The sequence below is a fragment of the Thunnus maccoyii genome, chromosome 9 (assembly GCF_910596095.1).
Source record: "Thunnus maccoyii chromosome 9, fThuMac1.1, whole genome shotgun sequence".
NCBI classification, from domain to species: domain Eukaryota; kingdom Metazoa; phylum Chordata; class Actinopteri; order Scombriformes; family Scombridae; genus Thunnus; species Thunnus maccoyii.
The window spans coordinates 337,501-357,500 of record NC_056541.1 but is presented as its reverse complement, the minus strand read 5'-3'; the positions used below and the strand labels follow the sequence as shown (position 1 = coordinate 357,500).

The following is a 20,000-nucleotide window of genomic DNA, read 5'->3' as shown; positions in this document are numbered from 1 at the left end:
ACAGGAACAGCTGTTTTAGGACTACAAACGGGAACAGCTGTTTTAGAACTACAAACGGGAACAGCTGTTTTATGACTACAGACGGGAACAGCTGTTTTAGAACTACAAACAGGAACAGCTGTTTTAGAACTACAAACGGGAACAGCTGTTTTATGACTACAGACGGGAACAGCTGTTTTAGAACTACAAATAGGAACAGCTGTTTTAGAACTACAAACAGGAACAGCTGTTTTATGACTACAGACGGGAACAGCTGTTTTAGAACTACAAATAGGAACAGCTGTTTTAGAACTACAAACAGGAACAGCTGTTTTAGAACTACAAACGGGAACAGCTGTTTTATGACTACAGACGGGAACAGCTGTTTTAGAACTACAAATAGGAACAGCTGTTTTAGAACTACAAACAGGAACAGCTGTTTTAGACCTACAAACGGGAACAGCTGTTTTAGACCTACAAACGGGAACAGCTGTTTTAGACCTACAAACGGGAACAGCTGTTTTAGAACTACAAACAGGAACAGCTGTTTGTAGTTCTAAAACAGCTGTTTTAGAACTACAAACGGGAACAGCTGTTTTAGAACTACAAACGGGAACAGCTGTTTTAGGACTACAAACGGGAACAGCTGTTTTAGACCTACAAACGGGAACAGCTGTTTTAGGACTACAAACAGGAACAGCTGTTTTAGAACTACAAACGGGAACAGCTGTTTTAGGACTACAAACAGGAACAGCTGTTTTAGAACTACAAATAGGAACAGCTGTTTTAGAACTACAAAGAGGAACAGCTGTTTTAGGACTACAAACGGGAACAGCTGTTTTAGGACTACAAACGGGAACAGCTGTTTTAGAACTACAAACGGGAACAGCTGTTTTAGAACTACAAACGGGAACAGCTGTTTTAGGACTACAGACGGGAACAGCTGTTTTAGACCTACAAACGGGAACAGCTGTTTTAGGACTACAGACGGGAACAGCTGTTTTAGACCTACAAACGGGAACAGCTGTTTTAGAACTACAAACAGGAACAGCTGTTTGTAGTTCTAAAACAGCTGTTTTAGAACTACAAACGGGAACAGCTGTTTTAGAACTACAAACGGGAACAGCTGTTTTAGGACTACAAACGGGAACAGCTGTTTTAGACCTACAAACGGGAACAGCTGTTTTAGGACTACAGACGGGAACAGCTGTTTTAGACCTACAAACAGGAACAGCTGTTTTAGACCTACAAACGGGAACAGCTGTTTTAGGACTACAAACGGGAACAGCTGTTTTAGAACTACAAACGGGAACAGCTGTTTTAGGACTACAAACGGGAACAGCTGTTTTAGAACTACAAAGAGGAACAGCTGTTTTAGACCTACAAACGGGAACAGCTGTTTTAGGACTACAAACAGGAACAGCTGTTTTAGAACTACAAAGAGGAACAGCTGTTTTAGGACTACAAACGGGAACAGCTGTTTTAGAACTACAAATAGGAACAGCTGTTTTAGAACTACAAACAGGAACAGCTGTTTTAGGACTACAAACGGGAACAGCTGTTTTAGACCTACAAACGGGAACAGCTGTTTTAGACCTACAAACGGGAACAGCTGTTTTAGACCTACAAACGGGAACAGCTGTTTTAGGACTACAAACAGGAACAGCTGTTTTAGAACTACAAACAGGAACAGCTGTTTTAGGACTACAAACAGGAACAGCTGTTTTAGAACTACAAACAGGAACAGCTGTTTTAGAACTACAAACAGGAACAGCTGTTTGTAGTTCTAAAACAGCTGTTTTAGAACTACAAACAGGAACAGCTGTTTTAGAACTACAAACAGGAACAGCTGTTTGTAGTTCTAAAACAGCTGTTTTAGGACTACAGACGGGAACAGCTGTTTTAGAACTACAAACGGGAACAGCTGTTTTAGGACTACAAACGGGAACAGCTGTTTTAGAACTACAAACGGGAACAGCTGTTTTAGAACTACAAACAGGAACAGCTGTTTTAGGACTACAAACGGGAACAGCTGTTTTAGAACTACAAACAGGAACAGCTGTTTTAGAACTACAAACAGGAACAGCTGTTTTAGAACTACAAACAGGAACAGCTGTTTTAGAACTACAAACGGGAACAGCTGTTTTAGAACTACAAACGGGAACAGCTGTTTTAGGACTACAAACGGCAACAGCTGTTTTAGACCTACAAACGGGAACAGCTGTTTTAGACCTACAAACGGGAACAGCTGTTTTAGAACTACAAACGGGAACAGCTGTTTTAGAACTACAAACGGGAACAGCTGTTTTAGAACTACAAACGGGAACAGCTGTTTTAGAACTACAAACGGGAACAGCTGTTTTAGAACTACAAACGGGAACAGCTCCTGGTTATATAACTTTTATAGTTCGGTTTAGGAGATTTACACACAGATTAAACACACAGTTACACATACGACACTTTTCATCGACGTGCATAAGACTTCAAACAGTCATTACATCATACAAATCACATCTGGATGCAGATCTCAGTCAGCAGCACTCTGATGCTGGTTTAACAACAAGATAGACTGATAAAAAATAAAAGAATTTCATTATTATTATAAAAGAATTCTTCAGCCTGCTGTGTTTAAACTGAGAGACTCTAAATCACCTGTTAGAGGGCAGAAGTTGGTATTTTCTGTTGCAAGGAGTCAGAAGAGACACTGCTAGCAAGTCTAAGCATGTTCTTGTTGTGAGCTAACTGAAAGTAGTGGCCCACAGGATGGACAATAATATTCACACAACCCCGGATTTAATGTATAGTTTAGTTTTTAGTTTGACAGATGGGCTGCTGTGAGGTCGTACTACAGTACAGCATGACTCTCTGAATATCGAACAGGAACATCTGCTACTGACACCAAAAGATCTGAGTCTATGAAGAAAGTAAGTGTGCTGCTGTATCTCCTGAGGAGTCCATGATAACACGCAGGACGACACTAGACTAATGTCTACACTGTGGATTGTAAAAGGAGGCAGCTGACAACATGGAAGGTCAATAATAATTTCCTGTCTTATCAGTGTCGATAATAAACCAGTCAACAGCAGGGATAGTACGGTGGAATCATCAGAGTATTATAGAGAAACTGGTTGGTGGTATAATGTCAACAACACAGGTGAGCTGATGCAGCCTTCAGGCGCTGCAACATTAGTCGTGACCGGAGAGGAAAGTGCATCAGCTACCTGGTTTACAAACATGTCACCAGGTGAATGGAGAGTATTACCTGTTCCTGGCCACGCCCTTCTTCAGACCCCGCCCTCCATCGTTCTGAGCGCGCTCAGGAAAGAGCTTGGTGGGGGGGTTTGGAGGGACTCGAGTCCTCAGACGGAAGATGCACTTCCTCTTCTTTATCTCCTTCCCACACAGAAACCTGAACACACACACACACACACACACACACTCAGTATAAATACACAGAATACACAGATACTGCAGTATTTATACTGGCTATGCTTCTTACTTGCTCTTGTATTTGTTGAGAGCGTCCAGCAGGTGCTGCCCCCTCTCTGCTGGAGGCGTGTTAGACAGCTGAGAGAGAGACAGACAGGTAGTAACTACGCTGAGCAGCAAACTGAGAAAAATAGATTCCACATTTTTGACTGTTCAAAAAATATGTCCAACTATTTGGATTTATTTTACCACAATCAGATTCCCAGTGAGGAAAACAACCATCATGCCTCGACATTAAGATTATTATACTGTGAGAGGATCTATTGTGTACAAACACTGAAGCCTTCAGGCAGCGAGTCAGCCGGCCTGACTCGTTAATATATCATGATAATTATATAATAATGATATAATTATATAATAATGATATAATTATATAATAATGATATAATTATAACACTAGTTTCTCATATCTTGTTTAATGTCTTTCTTTCCATATTCGGGATATTTGTGTTTCACACGAGCGCCGGCATTCTTCTTCCTAGGATTGTGAGGGATTATGGGAGTGATATTAAATATGTTACAGGCTGTTAAAGAAATCAGGAGAGCATGAAATAAGATCCCAGTGTTCCCAGTTAGAGCGCAGTCACTACACACACTGCGCTCAGACTGGTTTTTGGTTGGATTTGTAGTTAAGATAGAAAACACTGAACTTAGACAATCTGTCACAGACATTTCAAAGTTTCATTTCAGTCATGCTGTGATTTGGCTTTCTAGGACAGTCCGGTCCAGTCCGGTCCTGGTTCGGTTCTGGTACCTTTCCGAGCTGCAGATGGTCCCAGTTAGCGGAGACGAAGGCCAGGATCTCGTCCAGCTCGAAGTATTTCTTCTTGCTGCTGACGGACAGGTTGTAGAGAACCAGGTGAACCACATCGACCCACCTCAGGGACAGCCGGCGGACATACTCAGACCCTTTATTACACACCGAGCACAGGAAGAGGTAGAACCTGCGGGGAACACGGAACATCAGCACCGACCTAACGAGGCTCTTAACGAGGAAACTGAGAGCAGCACACAGGTGAGTTACCTGTCTCCAAACATCATGGACTCCTGCAGAGACTGAGTGCACGCTTCATGGAACCACTGCTGACACCTGAAACACTGCAGCATCTTCAGGTACCACCTAGAAACACAACACACAGATCAGCAGGTACCACCTAGAAACACAACACACAGATCAGCAGTAGCATCTAGAAACACAACACACAGATCAGCAGGTACCACCTAGAAACACAACACACAGATCAGCAGGTAGCATCTAGAAACACAACACACAGATCAGCAGGTACCACCTAGAAACACAACACACAGATCAGCAGTAACATCTAGAAACACAACACACAGATCAGCAGGTAGCATCTAGAAACACAACACACAGATCAGCAGGTAGCATCTAGAAACACAACACACAGATCAGCAGGTAGCATCTAGAAACACAACACACAGATCAGCAGGTAGCATCTAGAAACACAACACACAGATCAGCAGGTAGCATCTAGAAACACAACACACAGATCAGCAGTAACATCTAGAAACACAACACACAGATCAGCAGGTACCACCTAGAAACACAACACACAGATCAGCAGTAACATCTAGAAACACAACACACAGATCAGCAGTAACATCTAGAAACACAACACACAGATCAGCAGGTACCACCTAGAAACACAACACACAGATCAGCAGTAGCATCTAGAAACACAACACACAGATCAGCAGGTACCACCTAGAAACACAACACACAGATTGGAAGGTACCACCTAGAAACACAACACACAGATCAGCAGTAACATCTAGAAACACAACACACAGATCAGCAGTAGCATCTAGAAACACAACACACAGATCAGCAGGTACCACCTAGAAACACAACACACAGATCAGCAGTAACATCTAGAAACACAACACACAGATCAGCAGTAGCATCTAGAAACACAACACACAGATCAGCAGGTAGCATCTAGAAACACAACACACAGATCAGCAGGTAGCATCTAGAAACACAAAACACAGATCAGCAGGTAGCACCTAGAAACACAACACACAGATCAGCAGGTAGCATCTAGAAACACAACACACAGATCAGCAGTAGCATCTAGAAACACAACACACAGATCAGCAGGTAGCATCTAGAAACACAACACACAGATCAGCAGGTACCACCTAGAAACACAACACACAGATCAGCAGTAGCATCTACAAACACAACACACAGATCAGCAGGTAGCATCTAGAAACACAACACACAGATCAGCAGGTAGCATCTACAAACACAACACACAGATCAGCAGGTAGCATCTAGAAACACAACACACAGATCAGCAGTAGCATCTAGAAACACAACACACAGATCAGCAGGTAGCATCTAGAAACACAACACACAGATCAGCAGGTAGCATCTAGAAACACAACACACAGATCAGCAGGTAGCATCTAGAAACACAACACACAGATCAGCAGTAGCATCTACAAACACAACACACAGATCAGCAGGTAGCATCTAGAAACACAACACACAGATCAGCAGGTAGCATCTAGAAACACAACACACAGATCAGCAGGTAGCATCTAGAAACACAACACACAGATCAGCAGGTAGCATCTAGAAACACAACACACAGATCAGCAGGTAGCATCTAGAAACACAACACACAGATCAGCAGGTAGCATCTAGAAACACAACACACAGATCAGCAGTAGCACCTAGAAACACAACACACAGATCAGCAGGTACCACCTAGAAACACAACACACAGATCAGCAGGTACCACCTAGAAACACAACACACAGATCAGCAGGTACCACCTAGAAACACAACACACAGATCAGCAGTAACATCTAGAAACACAACACACAGATCAGCAGGTAGCATCTAGAAACACAACACACAGATCAGCAGGTACCACCTAGAAACACAACACACAGATCAGCAGGTAGCATCTAGAAACACAACACACAGATCAGCAGTAACATCTAGAAACACAACACACAGATCAGCAGTAACATCTAGAAACACAACACACAGATCAGCAGGTAGCATCTAGAAACACAACACACAGATCAGCAGGTAGCATCTAGAAACACAACACACAGATCAGCAGGTACCACCTAGAAACACAACACACAGATCAGCAGGTAGCATCTAGAAACACAACACACAGATCAGCAGTAACATCTAGAAACACAACACACAGATCAGCAGTAGCATCTAGAAACACAACACACAGATCAGCAGTAACATCTAGAAACACAACACACAGATCAGCAGGTAGCATCTAGAAACACAACACACAGATCAGCAGTAGCATCTAGAAACACAACACACAGATCAGCAGTAGCATCTAGAAACACAACACACAGATCAGCAGGTAGCACCTAGAAACACAACACACAGATCAGCAGTAACATCTAGAAACACAACACACAGATCAGCAGTAACATCTAGAAACACAACACACAGATCAGCAGGTAGCATCTAGAAACACAACACACAGATCAGCAGGTAGCATCTAGAAACACAACACACAGATCAGCAGGTACCACCTAGAAACACAACACACAGATCAGCAGTAACATCTAGAAACACAACACACAGATCAGCAGTAGCATCTAGAAACACAACACACAGATCAGCAGGTAGCATCTAGAAACACAACACACAGATCAGCAGTAACATCTAGAAACACAACACACAGATCAGCAGGTACCACCTAGAAACACAACACACAGATCAGCAGTAGCATCTAGAAACACAACACACAGATCAGCAGGTAGCATCTAGAAACACAACACACAGATCAGCAGTAACATCTAGAAACACAACACACAGATCAGCAGTAGCATCTAGAAACACAGATGTGGTTTGTAGAGCATCACTGTTTCTTTACAGGTGTGATGTAACAGTAAGCCACAGTGTGTGTGTCTCTGATTGGTCGGTCTTACTCTCCAGGGCCTCCGCAGTAGCAGTAACACTGCTGCTGATTGGTCCGGTGCTGAGAGTCCCAGTCCAGAGCGTCCAGGTGATACGGCAACACCTGCTTCATGGCCGACAGAGCTCTGCTGATTGGACCCTTCTTCAGAGCGCCCCCTTTCTGTGGAGAGGAGACAGTACTGTTACTACAGCTGTAGTACTGCTACTACTACTGTAGTACTGTTACTACTACAACTGTAGTACTGTTACTACAACTGTAGTACTGTTACTACAGCTGTAGTACTGTTACTACAGCTGTAGTACTGTTACTACAACTTCAGTACTGTTACTACGAATGTAGTACTGTTACTACGAATGTAGTACTGTTACTACAACTGTAGTACTGCTACTACAACTGTAGTACTGCTACTACAACTTCAGTACTGTTACTACAACTGCAGTACTGCTACTACAACTGTAGTACTGTTACTACAACTGCAGTACTGCTACTACAACTGTAGTACTGTTACTACAACTGCAGTACTGCTACTACAACTTCAGTACTGTTACTACGAATGTAGTACTGTTACTACAACTGTAGTACTGCTACTACAACAACTGTAGTACTGTTACTACTACAACTGTAGTACTGTTACTACTACAACTGTAGCTCTGTTACTACAACTGTAGTACTACTACAACAACTGTAGTACTGATACTACTACTGTAGTACTGCTACTACTACAACTGTAGCTCTGTTACTACAACTGTAGTACTACTACAACAACTGTAGTACTGATACTACTACTGTAGTACTGTTACTACACCTGTAGTACTGTTACTACACCTGTAGTACTGTTACTACAACTTCAGTACTGTTACTACGAATGTAGTACTGTTACTTCAACTGTAGTACTGCTACTACAACTGTAGTACTGCTATTACAACTGCAGTACTGTTACTACAACTGTAGTACTGTTACTACAACTGTAGTACTGTTACTACAACTGCAGTACTGCTACTACAACTTCAGTACTGTTACTACAACTGTAGTACTGCTACTACTACAACTGTAATAATGTTACTACAACTGTAGTACTGCTACTACTACAACTGTAATAATGTTACTACAACTGTAGTACTGTCACTACAACTGTAGTACTGTTACTACAACTGTAGTACTGCTACTACTACAACTGTAGTACTGCTACTACTACAACTGTAGTACTGCTACTACAATTGTAGTACTGCTACAACTACTGTAGTACTCTTTCTACTACTACTGTAGTACTGCTACTACAACTGTAGTACTGTTCCTACAACTGTTGTACTCTTACTACTACAACTGTAGTACTGTTACCACTACTACTTTAGTACTGTTACTACAACTGCAATACTGTTACTACTACTACTGTAGTACTGTTACTACAACCGTAGTACTGCTACTACCACTCTAGTACTGTTACTATAACTGTAGTACTGTTACTATAACTGTAGTACTGGTACTACTACTGTAGTATTCTTACTACTACTACTGTAGTACTGTTATTACTACTGTAGTACTGCTACTACAACTGTAGTACTGTTACTATAACTGTAGTACTGGTACTACTACTGTAGTATTCTTACTACTACTACTGTAGTACTGTTATTACTACTGTAGTACTGCTACTACAACTGTAGTACTGTTACTATAACTGTAGTACTGGTACTACTACTGTAGTATTCTTACTACTACTACTACTACTGTAGTACTGTTATTACTACTGTAGTACTGCTACTACAACTGTAGTACTCTTTCTACTACAACTGTAGTACTACTACTATAACTGTAGTACTACTACTACTACAACTGTAGTACTGTTACTACTACAACTGTAGCTGTTACTACAACTGTAGTACTACTACTATAACTGTAGTACTACTACTACTACAACTGTAGTACTGCTACTATAACTGTAGTACTGTTACTACAACTGTAGTACTGCTACTATAACTGTAGTACTGTTACTACAACTGTAGTACTGCTATTACAACTGCAGTACAGCTACTACAACTGTAGTACTGCTACTACAACTGTAGTACTGCTACTACTACTGTAGTACTGCTGCTACTACAACTGTAGTACTGCTACTATAACTGTAGTACTGTTACTACAACTGTAGTACTGCTACTATAACTGTAGTACTGTTACTACAACTGTAGTACTGCTATTACAACTGCAGTACTGCTACTACAACTTCAGTACTGCTACTACAACTGTAGTACTGCTACTACTACTGTAGTACTGCTGCTACTACTGTAGTACTCTTTCTACTACTACTGTAGTACTGCTACTACAACTGTAGTACTGTTCCTCCAACTGTAGTACTGTTACTACTACTACTGTAGTACTGTTACTACAACTGTAGTACTGTTACTACTACTACTGTAGTACTGTTACTACAACCGTAGTACTGTTACTACTACTACTGTAGTACTGGTACTGTTGCTACTACTACTACTGCTACTACTACTACTGTAGTACTGGTACTGCTACTAATGTAGTGCTGGTACTGCTACTACTACTTTAGTACTGGTACTGCTACTGTAGTGCTGGTACTACTACTACTACTGTAGTGCTGGTACTGCTACTACTACTTTAGTACTGGTACTGCGACTACTGTAGTGCTGGTACTGCTACTACTACTTTAGTACTGGTACTGCGACTACTGTAGTGCTGGTACTGCTACTGTAGTGCTGGTACTACTACTACTACTGTAGTGCTGGTACTACTACTACTGTAGTGCTGGTACTACTACTGTAGTACTGGTACTGCTACTACTGTAGTGCTGGTACTGCTACTGTAGTATCAGTACTACTACTGTAGTGCTGGTACTGCTACTGTAGTGCTGGTACTACTACTACTGTAGTGCTGGTACTGCTACTGTAGTATCAGTACTACTACTGTAGTACTGGTACTGCTACTACTGTAGTGCTGGTACTACTACTGTAGTACTGGTACTGCTACTACTGTAGTGCTGGTACTACTACTGTAGTACTGGTACTGCTACTACTGTAGTGCTGGTACTGCTACTGTAGTATCAGTACTACTACTGTAGTGCTGGTACTACTACTACTGTAGTACTGGTACTGCTACTGTAGTATCAGTACTACTACTGTAGTGCTGGTACTGCTACTGTAGTGCTGGTACTGCTACTGTAGTACTGGTACTGCTACTGTAGTGCTGGTACTGCTACTGTAGTACTGGTAATACTACTACTACTACTACTGTAGTACTGCCGTTACCCTGACAGCCAGAGCGAAGACGCAGCGGCGGCAGAACCAGGGACTCAGGACGCTGCTGCCCTCTACAGGAGGAACGTGGCACTGCTGATGGAACCCTGACAGACACACACACACACAAAACATTCAGAACAATGTTACAATGTTACAATGTTACAATATTACAGTATTACAATGTTACAATGTTACAATATTACAGTATTACAATATTACAATGTTACAATATTACAGTATTACAATGTTACAATGTTACAGTATTACAGTATTACAATATTACAGTATTACAGTATTACAATATTACAATATTACAATCTTAATCTACTCGTCATTAATCATTAATGTTTATTTTGTATTTTGACTGTTGGCACATGACGTCTATGACGTCATTAACAGCTGGGCTGCTTTTCATTTGGCAAATGTTTCACTTTAGTCACTAAAGGAGTTAAAGGAGGATAAAAACAACTGCAGCCTGCAAAGTCACTTAATCAGTCAGTCAGTTAATTAGTCAGTCAGTTAATTAGTCAGTCAGTTAATTAGTCAGTTAATTAGTCAGTCAGTCAGTCAGTCAGTGAGTTAGTCAGTTAGTTAGTCAGTTAATTAGACAGTTAATTAGTCAGTCAGTCAGTCAGTCAATTAGTCAGTCAGTTAATTAGTCAGTCAGTCAGTCAGTCAGTCAGTCAGTCAGTCAGTCAGTTAATTAGTCAGTCAGTTAATTAGTCAGTCAGTCAGTCAGTCAGTCAGTCAGTCAGTCAGTTAATTAGTCAGTCAGTCAGTGAGTTAGTCAGTTAATTAGTCAGTCAGTCAGTCAGTCAGTCAGTTAGTTAGTCAGTTAGTCAGTTAATTAGACAGTTAATTAGTCAGTCAGTCAGTCAGTCAGTTAATTAGTCAGTCAGTTAATTAGTCAGTCAGTTAATTAGTCAGTCAGTCAGTTAATCAGTTAATTAGTCAGTCAGTCAGTCAGTCAGTGAGTTAGTCAGTTAATTAGTCAGTCAGTCAGTCAGTGAGTTAGTCAGTTAATTAGTCAGTCAGTCAGTCAGTCAGTCAGTGAGTTAGTCAGTTAATTAGTCAGTCAGTCAGTCAGTGAGTCAGTCAGTCAGTCAGTCAGTCAGTCAGTCAGTCAGTCAGTCAGTTAATTAGTCAGTCAGTCAGTCAGTCAGTCAGTTAATTAGTCAGTCAGTTAGTCAGTTAATTAGTCAGTCAGTCAGTTAGTCAGTTAATTAGTCAGTCAGTCAATCAGTCAGTTAGTCAATCAGTCAGTTAGTCAGTCAGTCAGTTAGTCAGTTAATTAGTCAGTCAGTCAGTTAGTCAATCAGTCAGTCAGTCAGTCAGTCAGTTATTTAGTCAGTCAGTCAGTCAGTTAATTAGTCAGTCAGTCAGTCAGTCAGTCAGTCAGTCAGTCAGTCAGTCAGTTATTTAGTCAGTCAGTCAGTCAGTCAGTTATTTAGTCAGTCAGTCAGTCAGTTAATTAGTCAGTCAGTCAGTCAGTCAGTCAGTCAGTTAATTAGTCAGTCAGTCAGTCAGTCAGTCAGTCAGTCAGTTATTTAGTCAATCAGTCAGTTAGTCAGTCAGTTAGTCAATCAGTCAGTCAGTCAGTTATTTAGTCAGTCAGTCAGTCAGTCAGTTAATTAGTCAGTCAGTCAGTCAGTCAGTCAGTCAGTCAGTTAATTAGTCAATCAGTCAGTCAGTCAGTTAATTAGTCAGTCAGTCAGTCAGTCAGTCAGTCAGTTAATTAGTCAGTCAGTCAGTCAGTCAGTCAGTCAGTCAGTTAATTAGTCAATCAGTCAGTTAGTCAGTCAGTCAGTCAGTCAGTTAATTAGTCAGTCAGTCAGTCAGTCAGTCAGTTATTTAGTCAGTCAGTCAGTCAGTTAATTAGTCAGTCAGTCAGTCAGTCACTCAATCAGTCAGTCAGTCAGTCAGTCAGTCAGTTAATTAGTCAGTCAGTCAGTCAGTCAGTCAGTCAGTTAATTAGTCAATCAGTCAGTTAGTCAGTCAGTCAGTCAGTCAGTCAGTCAGTCAGTCAGTCAGTCAGTCAGTCAGTCAGTCAGTCAGTTAATTAGTCAATCAGTCAGTTAGTCAGTCAGTCAGTCAGTTAATTAGTCAATCAGTCAGTTAGTCAGTCAGTCAGTCAGTCAGTCAGTTAATTAGTCAGTCAGTCAGTCAGTCAGTCAGTCAGTCAGTCGGTCAGAGGTGGCGGCAGCCTGTCTCACTCACCGATGCCACACTTCCCACAGATGAGGATCTGGTTGTTTTGGTTTGATTGGCTGTCAGAGTTTGGCTCCACCTCCCGGCACACAGAGCAGCGAGGTTCCTCCCCCGGCACTCCAGCTGCAACATGATTGGACGAAAGATTGTGATCAACAGGTGGAGAAAGAGAGACAGGTAGAGGGAGGTGAGACAGTATAATAACCTGTCTGTCTCTCACCATGTTGGATGTCCTTCCAGAGGACCCAGAACTTGGAGTTGTCCTCAAATGTGACAAAGCAGCTCTGCCTCGGGGGGCTCACCTGTCCACCAATCACAGCACAGAGGTTTACATCCACCAATCAGAGGACACCGTTCACCAGGTGATTTGTGTGATGACTGATGATGCTGTGCAGAGATGACACGTATGTGTGTGTGTGTGTGTGTGTTACCCTCTGTATCTTGCCCAGGTAGTAGAGTCCATCTGACCAATGACAGAGGACAAACTGTCCCACACTCAGACTGGACCCCGCCCCCTCATCGTCCTCCAGGCCACGCCCCCTCCGACCTGCCGCCCCCCCTGGAGACGTCTGAGGCTCCAGACCACAGAAGGCTTCTATCAGGTCCTCAAACATCCTGCAGAGAGACAGACAGGCGTTCAGAGAGACAGACAGGAGCCCGGAGAGACAGGCAGGTTCTCAGAGAGACAGACAGGAGCTCAAAGAGACAGACAGGAGCTCAGAGAGACAGACAGGCACTCAGAGAGACAGACAGGCACTCAGAGAGACAGACAGGAGCTCAGAGACAGGCAGGCACTCAGAGAGACAGACAGGTGCCCAGAGAGACAGACAGGAGCTCAGAGACAGGCAGGCACTCAGAGAGACAGACAGGTGCCCAGAGAGACAGACAGGTGCTCAGAGAGACAGACAGGTGCCCAGAGAGACAGACAGGTGCTCAGAGAGACAGACAGGCGCTCAGAGAGACAGACAGGCGCTAAAAGAGACAGACAGGTGCATGTAGTACATGTAGTAATGAACATGTAATGAACGTGTAGTAATAAACATGTAATAATAAACATGTGATGAACATGTAATGAGCATGTAGTAATAAACATGTAATGAACATGTAATGAGCATGTAGTAATAAACATGTAATGAACATGTAATGAGCATGTAGTAATAAACATGTAATGAACATGTAATGAACGTGTAGTAATAAACATGTAATAATAAACATGTAATGAACATGTAATGAGCATGTAGTAATAAAGATGTAATGAACATGTAATAATAAACATGTAATGAACATGTAGTAATAAACATGTAATGAACATGTAATAATAAACATGTAATGAACATGTAATAATAAACATGTAATGAACATGTAGTAATAAACATGTAATGAACATGTAATAATAAACATGTAATGAACATGTAATAATAAACATGTAATGAACATGTAGTAATAAACATGTAATGAACATGTAATGAACATGTAGTAATAAACATGTAATGAACATGTAATGAGCATGTAGTAATAAACATGTAATGAACATGTAGTAATAAACATGTAATGAACATGTAATGAGCATGTAGTAATAAACATGTAATGAACATGTAGTAATAAACATGTAATGAACATGTAGTAATAAACATGTAATGAACATGTAATGAACGTGTAATAATAAACATGTAATGAACATGTAATGAGCATGTAGTAATAAACGTAATGAACATGTAATGAACGTGTAGTAATAAACATGTAGTAATAAACATGTAATGAACATGTAATGAGCATGCAGTAATAAACATGTAATGAACATGTAATGAGCATGTAGTAATAAACATGTAATGAACATGTAATGAACGTGTAGTAATAACGTAATAATAAACATGTAATGAACATGTAATGAGCATGTAGTAATAAACATGTAATGAACATGTAATGAACGTGTAGTAATAAACATGTAATAATAAACACGTAATGAACATGTAATGAGCATGTAGTAATAAACATGTAATGAACATGTAATGAACGTGTAGTAATAAACATGTAGTAATAAACATGTAATGAACATGTAATGAGCATGCAGTAATAAACATGTAATGAACATGTAATGAGCATGTAGTAATAAACATGTAATGAACATGTAATGAACGTGTAGTAATAACGTAATAATAAACATGTAATGAACATGTAATGAGCATGTAGTAATAAACATGTAATGAACATGTAATGAGCATGTAGTAATAAACATGTAATGAACATGTAATGAACATGTAGTAATAAACATGTAATGAACATGTAATGAACATGTAGTAATAAACATGTAATGAACATGTAGTAATAAACATGTAATGAACATGTAATGAACATGTAGTAATAAACATGTAATGAGCATGTAGTAATAAACATGTAATGAACATGTAATGAACATGTAGTAATAAACATGTAATGAACATGTAGTAATAAACATGTAATGAACATGTAGTAATTAACATGTAATGAACATGTAATAATGAACATGTAGTAATAAACATGTAATGAGCATGTAGTAATAAACATGTAATGAACATGTAGTAATAAACATGTAATGAGCATGTAGTAATAAACATGTAATGAACATGTAATGAACATGTAGTAATAAACATGTAATGAACATGTAGTAATAAACATGTAATGAACATGTAGTAATTAACATGTAATGAACATGTAATAATGAACATGTAGTAATAAACATGTAATGAACATGTAATGAGCATGTAGTAATAAACATGTAGTAATAAACATTTAATGAACATGTAGTAATAAACATGTAATGAACATGTAGTAATAAACATGTAATGAACATGTAATGAGCATGTAGTAATAAACATGTAGTAATAAACATGTAATGAACATGTAATGAACGTGTAATAATAAACATGTAATGAACATGTAATGAGCATGTAGTAATAAACGTAATGAACATGTAATGAACGTGTAGTAATAAACATGTAATAATAAACACGTAATGAACATGTAATGAGCATGTAGTAATAAACATGTAATGAACATGTAATGAACGTGTAGTAATAAACATGTAGTAATAAACATGTAATGAACATGTAATGAGCATGCAGTAATAAACATGTAATGAACATGTAATGAGCATGTAGTAATAAACATGTAATGAACATGTAATGAACGTGTAGTAATAACGTAATAATAAACATGTAATGAACATGTAATGAGCATGTAGTAATAAACATGTAATGAACATGTAATGAGCATGTAGTAATAAACATGTAATGAACATGTAATGAACATGTAGTAATAAACATGTAATGAACATGTAATGAACATGTAGTAATAAACATGTAATGAACATGTAGTAATAAACATGTAATGAACATGTAATGAACATGTAGTAATAAACATGTAATGAGCATGTAGTAATAAACATGTAATGAACATGTAGTAATAAACATGTAATGAACATGTAGTAATAAACATGTAATGAACATGTAGTAATTAACATGTAATGAACATGTAATAATGAACATGTAGTAATAAACATGTAATGAGCATGTAGTAATAAACATGTAATGAACATGTAGTAATAAACATGTAATGAGCATGTAGTAATAAACATGTAATGAACATGTAATGAACATGTAGTAATAAACATGTAATGAACATGTAGTAATAAACATGTAATGAACATGTAGTAATTAACATGTAATGAACATGTAATAATGAACATGTAGTAATAAACATGTAATGAACATGTAATGAGCATGTAGTAATAAACATGTAGTAAACATTTAATGAACATGTAGTAATAAACATGTAATGAACATGTAGTAATTAACATGTAATGAACATGTAATGAACATGTAGTAATAAACATGTAATGAACATGTAGTAATTAACATGTAGTAATAAACATGTAATGAACATGTAATAATGAACATGTAGTAATAAACATGTAATGAACATGTAATGAACATGTAGTAATAAACATGTAATGAACATGTAGTAATTAACATGTAGTAATAAACATGTAATGAACATGTAATAATGAACATGTAGTAATAAACATGTAATGAACATGTAATGAACATGTAGTAATAAACATGTGATGAACATGTAGTAATTAACATGTAATGAACATGTAATAATGAACATGTAGTAATAAACATGTAATGAACATGTAATGAACATGTAGTAATAAACATGTAATGAACATGTAGTAATTAACATGTAATGAACATGTGGTAATTAACATGTAGTAATAAACATGTAATGAACATGTAGTAATGAACATGTAATGAACATGTGGTAATTAACATGTAGTAATAAACATGTGATGAACATGTAGTAATTAACATGTAATGAACATGTAATAATGAACATGTAGTAATAAACATGTAATGAACATGTAATGAACATGTAGTAATAAACATGTAATGAACATGTAGTAATTAACATGTAATGAACATGTGGTAATTAACATGTAGTAATAAACATGTAATGAACATGTAGTAATTAACATGTAATTAACATGTAATGAACATGTAATAATTAACATGTAGTAATAAACATGTAATGAACATGTAGTAATTAACATGTAGTAATGAACATGTAGTAATTAACATGTAATGAACATGTAGTAATTAACATGTAGTAATAAACATGTAATGAACATGTAGTAATTAGCATGTAGTAATGAACATGTAGTAATTAACATGTAGTAATAAACATGTAATGAACATGTAGTAATTAGCATGTAGTAATGAACATGTAGTAATTAACATGTAGTAATAAACATGTAATGAACATGTAGTAATGAACATGTAGTAATAAACATGCTGAAATAAACATGTAATGAACATGTAGTAATTAACATGTAATGAACATGTAGTAATTAACATGTAGTAATAAACATGCTGAAATAAACATGTAATGAACATGTAGTAATTAACATGTAGTAATAAACATGTAATGAACATGTAGTAATTAACATGCTGTAATTAACATGTAATGAACATGCTGTAATGAAGGGTTCAGTTAAATTGTGCCTGCAGACAGGCAGACAGACAGGCAAGCAGACAGACAGGTGTTCAGTTAGACAGGTTGTGGCTGTGATTCATGTCTGAACTGTCAGGGGGATTTTGACATGTCAGAGCATGCGCAGTGCGTATCAGAACCGAGACAAGCATACAGTAAACCACAAACTGACCCGGGTCACACCGGGTTAACTAACGGAAAAACTGCGGCTGGATAACCCGGGTTATACCCGGCTATAACTATTTTAACCTGGACTGATACGGTAAACTAGCGGCTCTGGGTCCGGTTACTGAGCAGTAATAACGGCTTCAGTCTGCCGTTACGCACGTTAACCTGCTGGTTACCGGGGGCGGTCATAGGTCAATAAAACGCTTAATAAACTGTCTGACACGGGTTAAACTGACTCAGCGGGTTAGACTGCTGGGTTAATATAACATTAACGGGTTAAACTTGCGGGTTATACTGATTGGTTAGCGTAACGTTAACGGTTTAAACTACTGGGTTATCATATCGGGTTAAACTAGCGGGTTAAACTGCTGGGTTAAAAGTAACGGGTTAAACTAGCGGGTTAAACTGCTGGGTTAAAGTAAGGTAACGGGTTAAACTAGCGGGTTAAACTGCTGGGTTAAAAGTAACGGGTTAAACTAGCGGGTTACGCCGGAGAAGAAGCGGGTCACATCAGAAACGGAGCCGCGTTACCTTCACTGCCCCGGGCTGTGTCCTCCGGTCTCCGGTCTCCGGCCCACCGACAGATGAAGACAGACAGGCGGCTGCTCCGTTAGACAGGTCGGACAGAGAGACCGTGTGTCTGTCTGTGTCTCCGTGTCCTCTGCCTGTCTCTCTCTCTGCCTGTCTGTCTCTGTCTCTGGTTCACGGCGCAAAGCTTCAAACTTCTACCGTCGCCATTTTTCACTTTTCCCGCGAATCTGAGGAGGAGGCGTTCCATCATTTACATGAGCTGCGTCATCATCATTCGTCATCACGTCATCACCAGGACGTACTGCCGAGCTCTCTCTCTCTCTCTCTCTCTCTCTCTCTCTCTCTCTCTCTCTCTCTCTCTCTCTCTCTCTCTCTCTCTCTCTCTGCTTTATTGGCATGACGTGGATCAAACATGTTGCCAAAGCAAAAATTTACATGTAAACAATAGAATATGAACAGTAAATAATAAAATGAAATAAAAGAAAAGACAAGTAAATAAAAAAAAACAAAAACAAACAAAAGTATCTTACATAGAAACATGTCTTTCTTTGTGATATGCAGTAACACACACACACACACACACATATATATACATATATAGATAGATAGATAGATAGATAGATAGATAGATAGATATAGATATATATGGATATTCTCCATGGTGGAAATGGTGGTTTAAATGCTCCTTTTAAGGTGGGGAGGGGGGTTTAAGGAGGGGGGGGGGCATGTTGTACTCACTGGCCTTAGAGCCTTTTTTACACAAACTAAGAACACGGCTCTCTGGTTTTAATCTCCCTGGTTCCAACTCTGTAGTTAAGCTTTCTGCCTATGCTGATGATGTCATAGTGCTGGTCCAAAAACAGAGTGACGTTGACGCTTTAGTTGACAGTGTGGAAAACTTTGGTCTGATCTCTTCTTCAAAAGTTAATTGGGAAAAAAGTGAAGCTCTGATGGTAGGTGATGGTTTAAAGCAGCTCAGCTTACCTGGGAGGCTCACCTGGAATACCTCGGGGTATACCTCAGAGATCCACCACTGTCTCTAAGAACTGGGAAAATGTTTGAGAGAAAGCGGAAGGCAAACTGAAAAAATGGAAGTGGATTTTACCAAAGTTGTCTTTTAGAGGTCGTGTTCTGGTTATTAATAATCTGATTGCTTCTATGTTGTGGCACCGTTTGTACTCTGTTGATCCTCCAGCTAACCTTCTGTCAAACATCCAGAGGCTGATCGTGGACTTTTTCTGGGATCATCTCCACTGGATCCCACAGAGTGTCTTGTTCTTATCTAAAGACGACGGAGGACAAGGACTGATTCACCTGGCCAGTAGGGGCGCTGTTTTCCGCCTCCAGCACATTCAGAGACTGCTGACCGGCCCTGCTGATCTGCTGTGGAGGCCTGTGGCTCGGG

At 39.3% G+C, this 20,000-nt stretch overlaps 1 protein-coding gene across 2 annotated transcripts in view; it reads right to left on the bottom strand.

Moving 5' to 3' along the window:
* The window catches only part of phf19 (PHD finger protein 19), a 27,082-nt gene extending 8,217 nt beyond the window's left edge, over positions 1 to 18,865 (bottom strand). Inside the window, exons 1-10 of one of the 2 annotated variants that reach the window (XM_042422252.1) lie at positions 18,596 to 18,865; positions 13,297 to 13,480; positions 13,086 to 13,167; positions 12,875 to 12,988; positions 10,667 to 10,761; positions 7,411 to 7,559; positions 4,493 to 4,588; positions 4,223 to 4,412; positions 3,479 to 3,546; positions 3,242 to 3,388 (exon numbers count right to left, since the gene is read on the bottom strand). In XM_042422252.1, coding sequence (XP_042278186.1) covers positions 3,242 to 3,388; positions 3,479 to 3,546; positions 4,223 to 4,412; positions 4,493 to 4,588; positions 7,411 to 7,559; positions 10,667 to 10,761; positions 12,875 to 12,988; positions 13,086 to 13,167; positions 13,297 to 13,479 — 1,124 coding nt within the window. In that variant the 5' untranslated portion in view covers position 13,480; positions 18,596 to 18,865. The remainder of the gene's footprint in view (positions 1 to 3,241; positions 3,389 to 3,478; positions 3,547 to 4,222; positions 4,413 to 4,492; positions 4,589 to 7,410; positions 7,560 to 10,666; positions 10,762 to 12,874; positions 12,989 to 13,085; positions 13,168 to 13,296; positions 13,481 to 18,595) is intronic. The other variant, XM_042422251.1, reaches the window with a different exon arrangement.
* Positions 18,866 to 20,000: the final 1,135 nt, after the last annotated feature.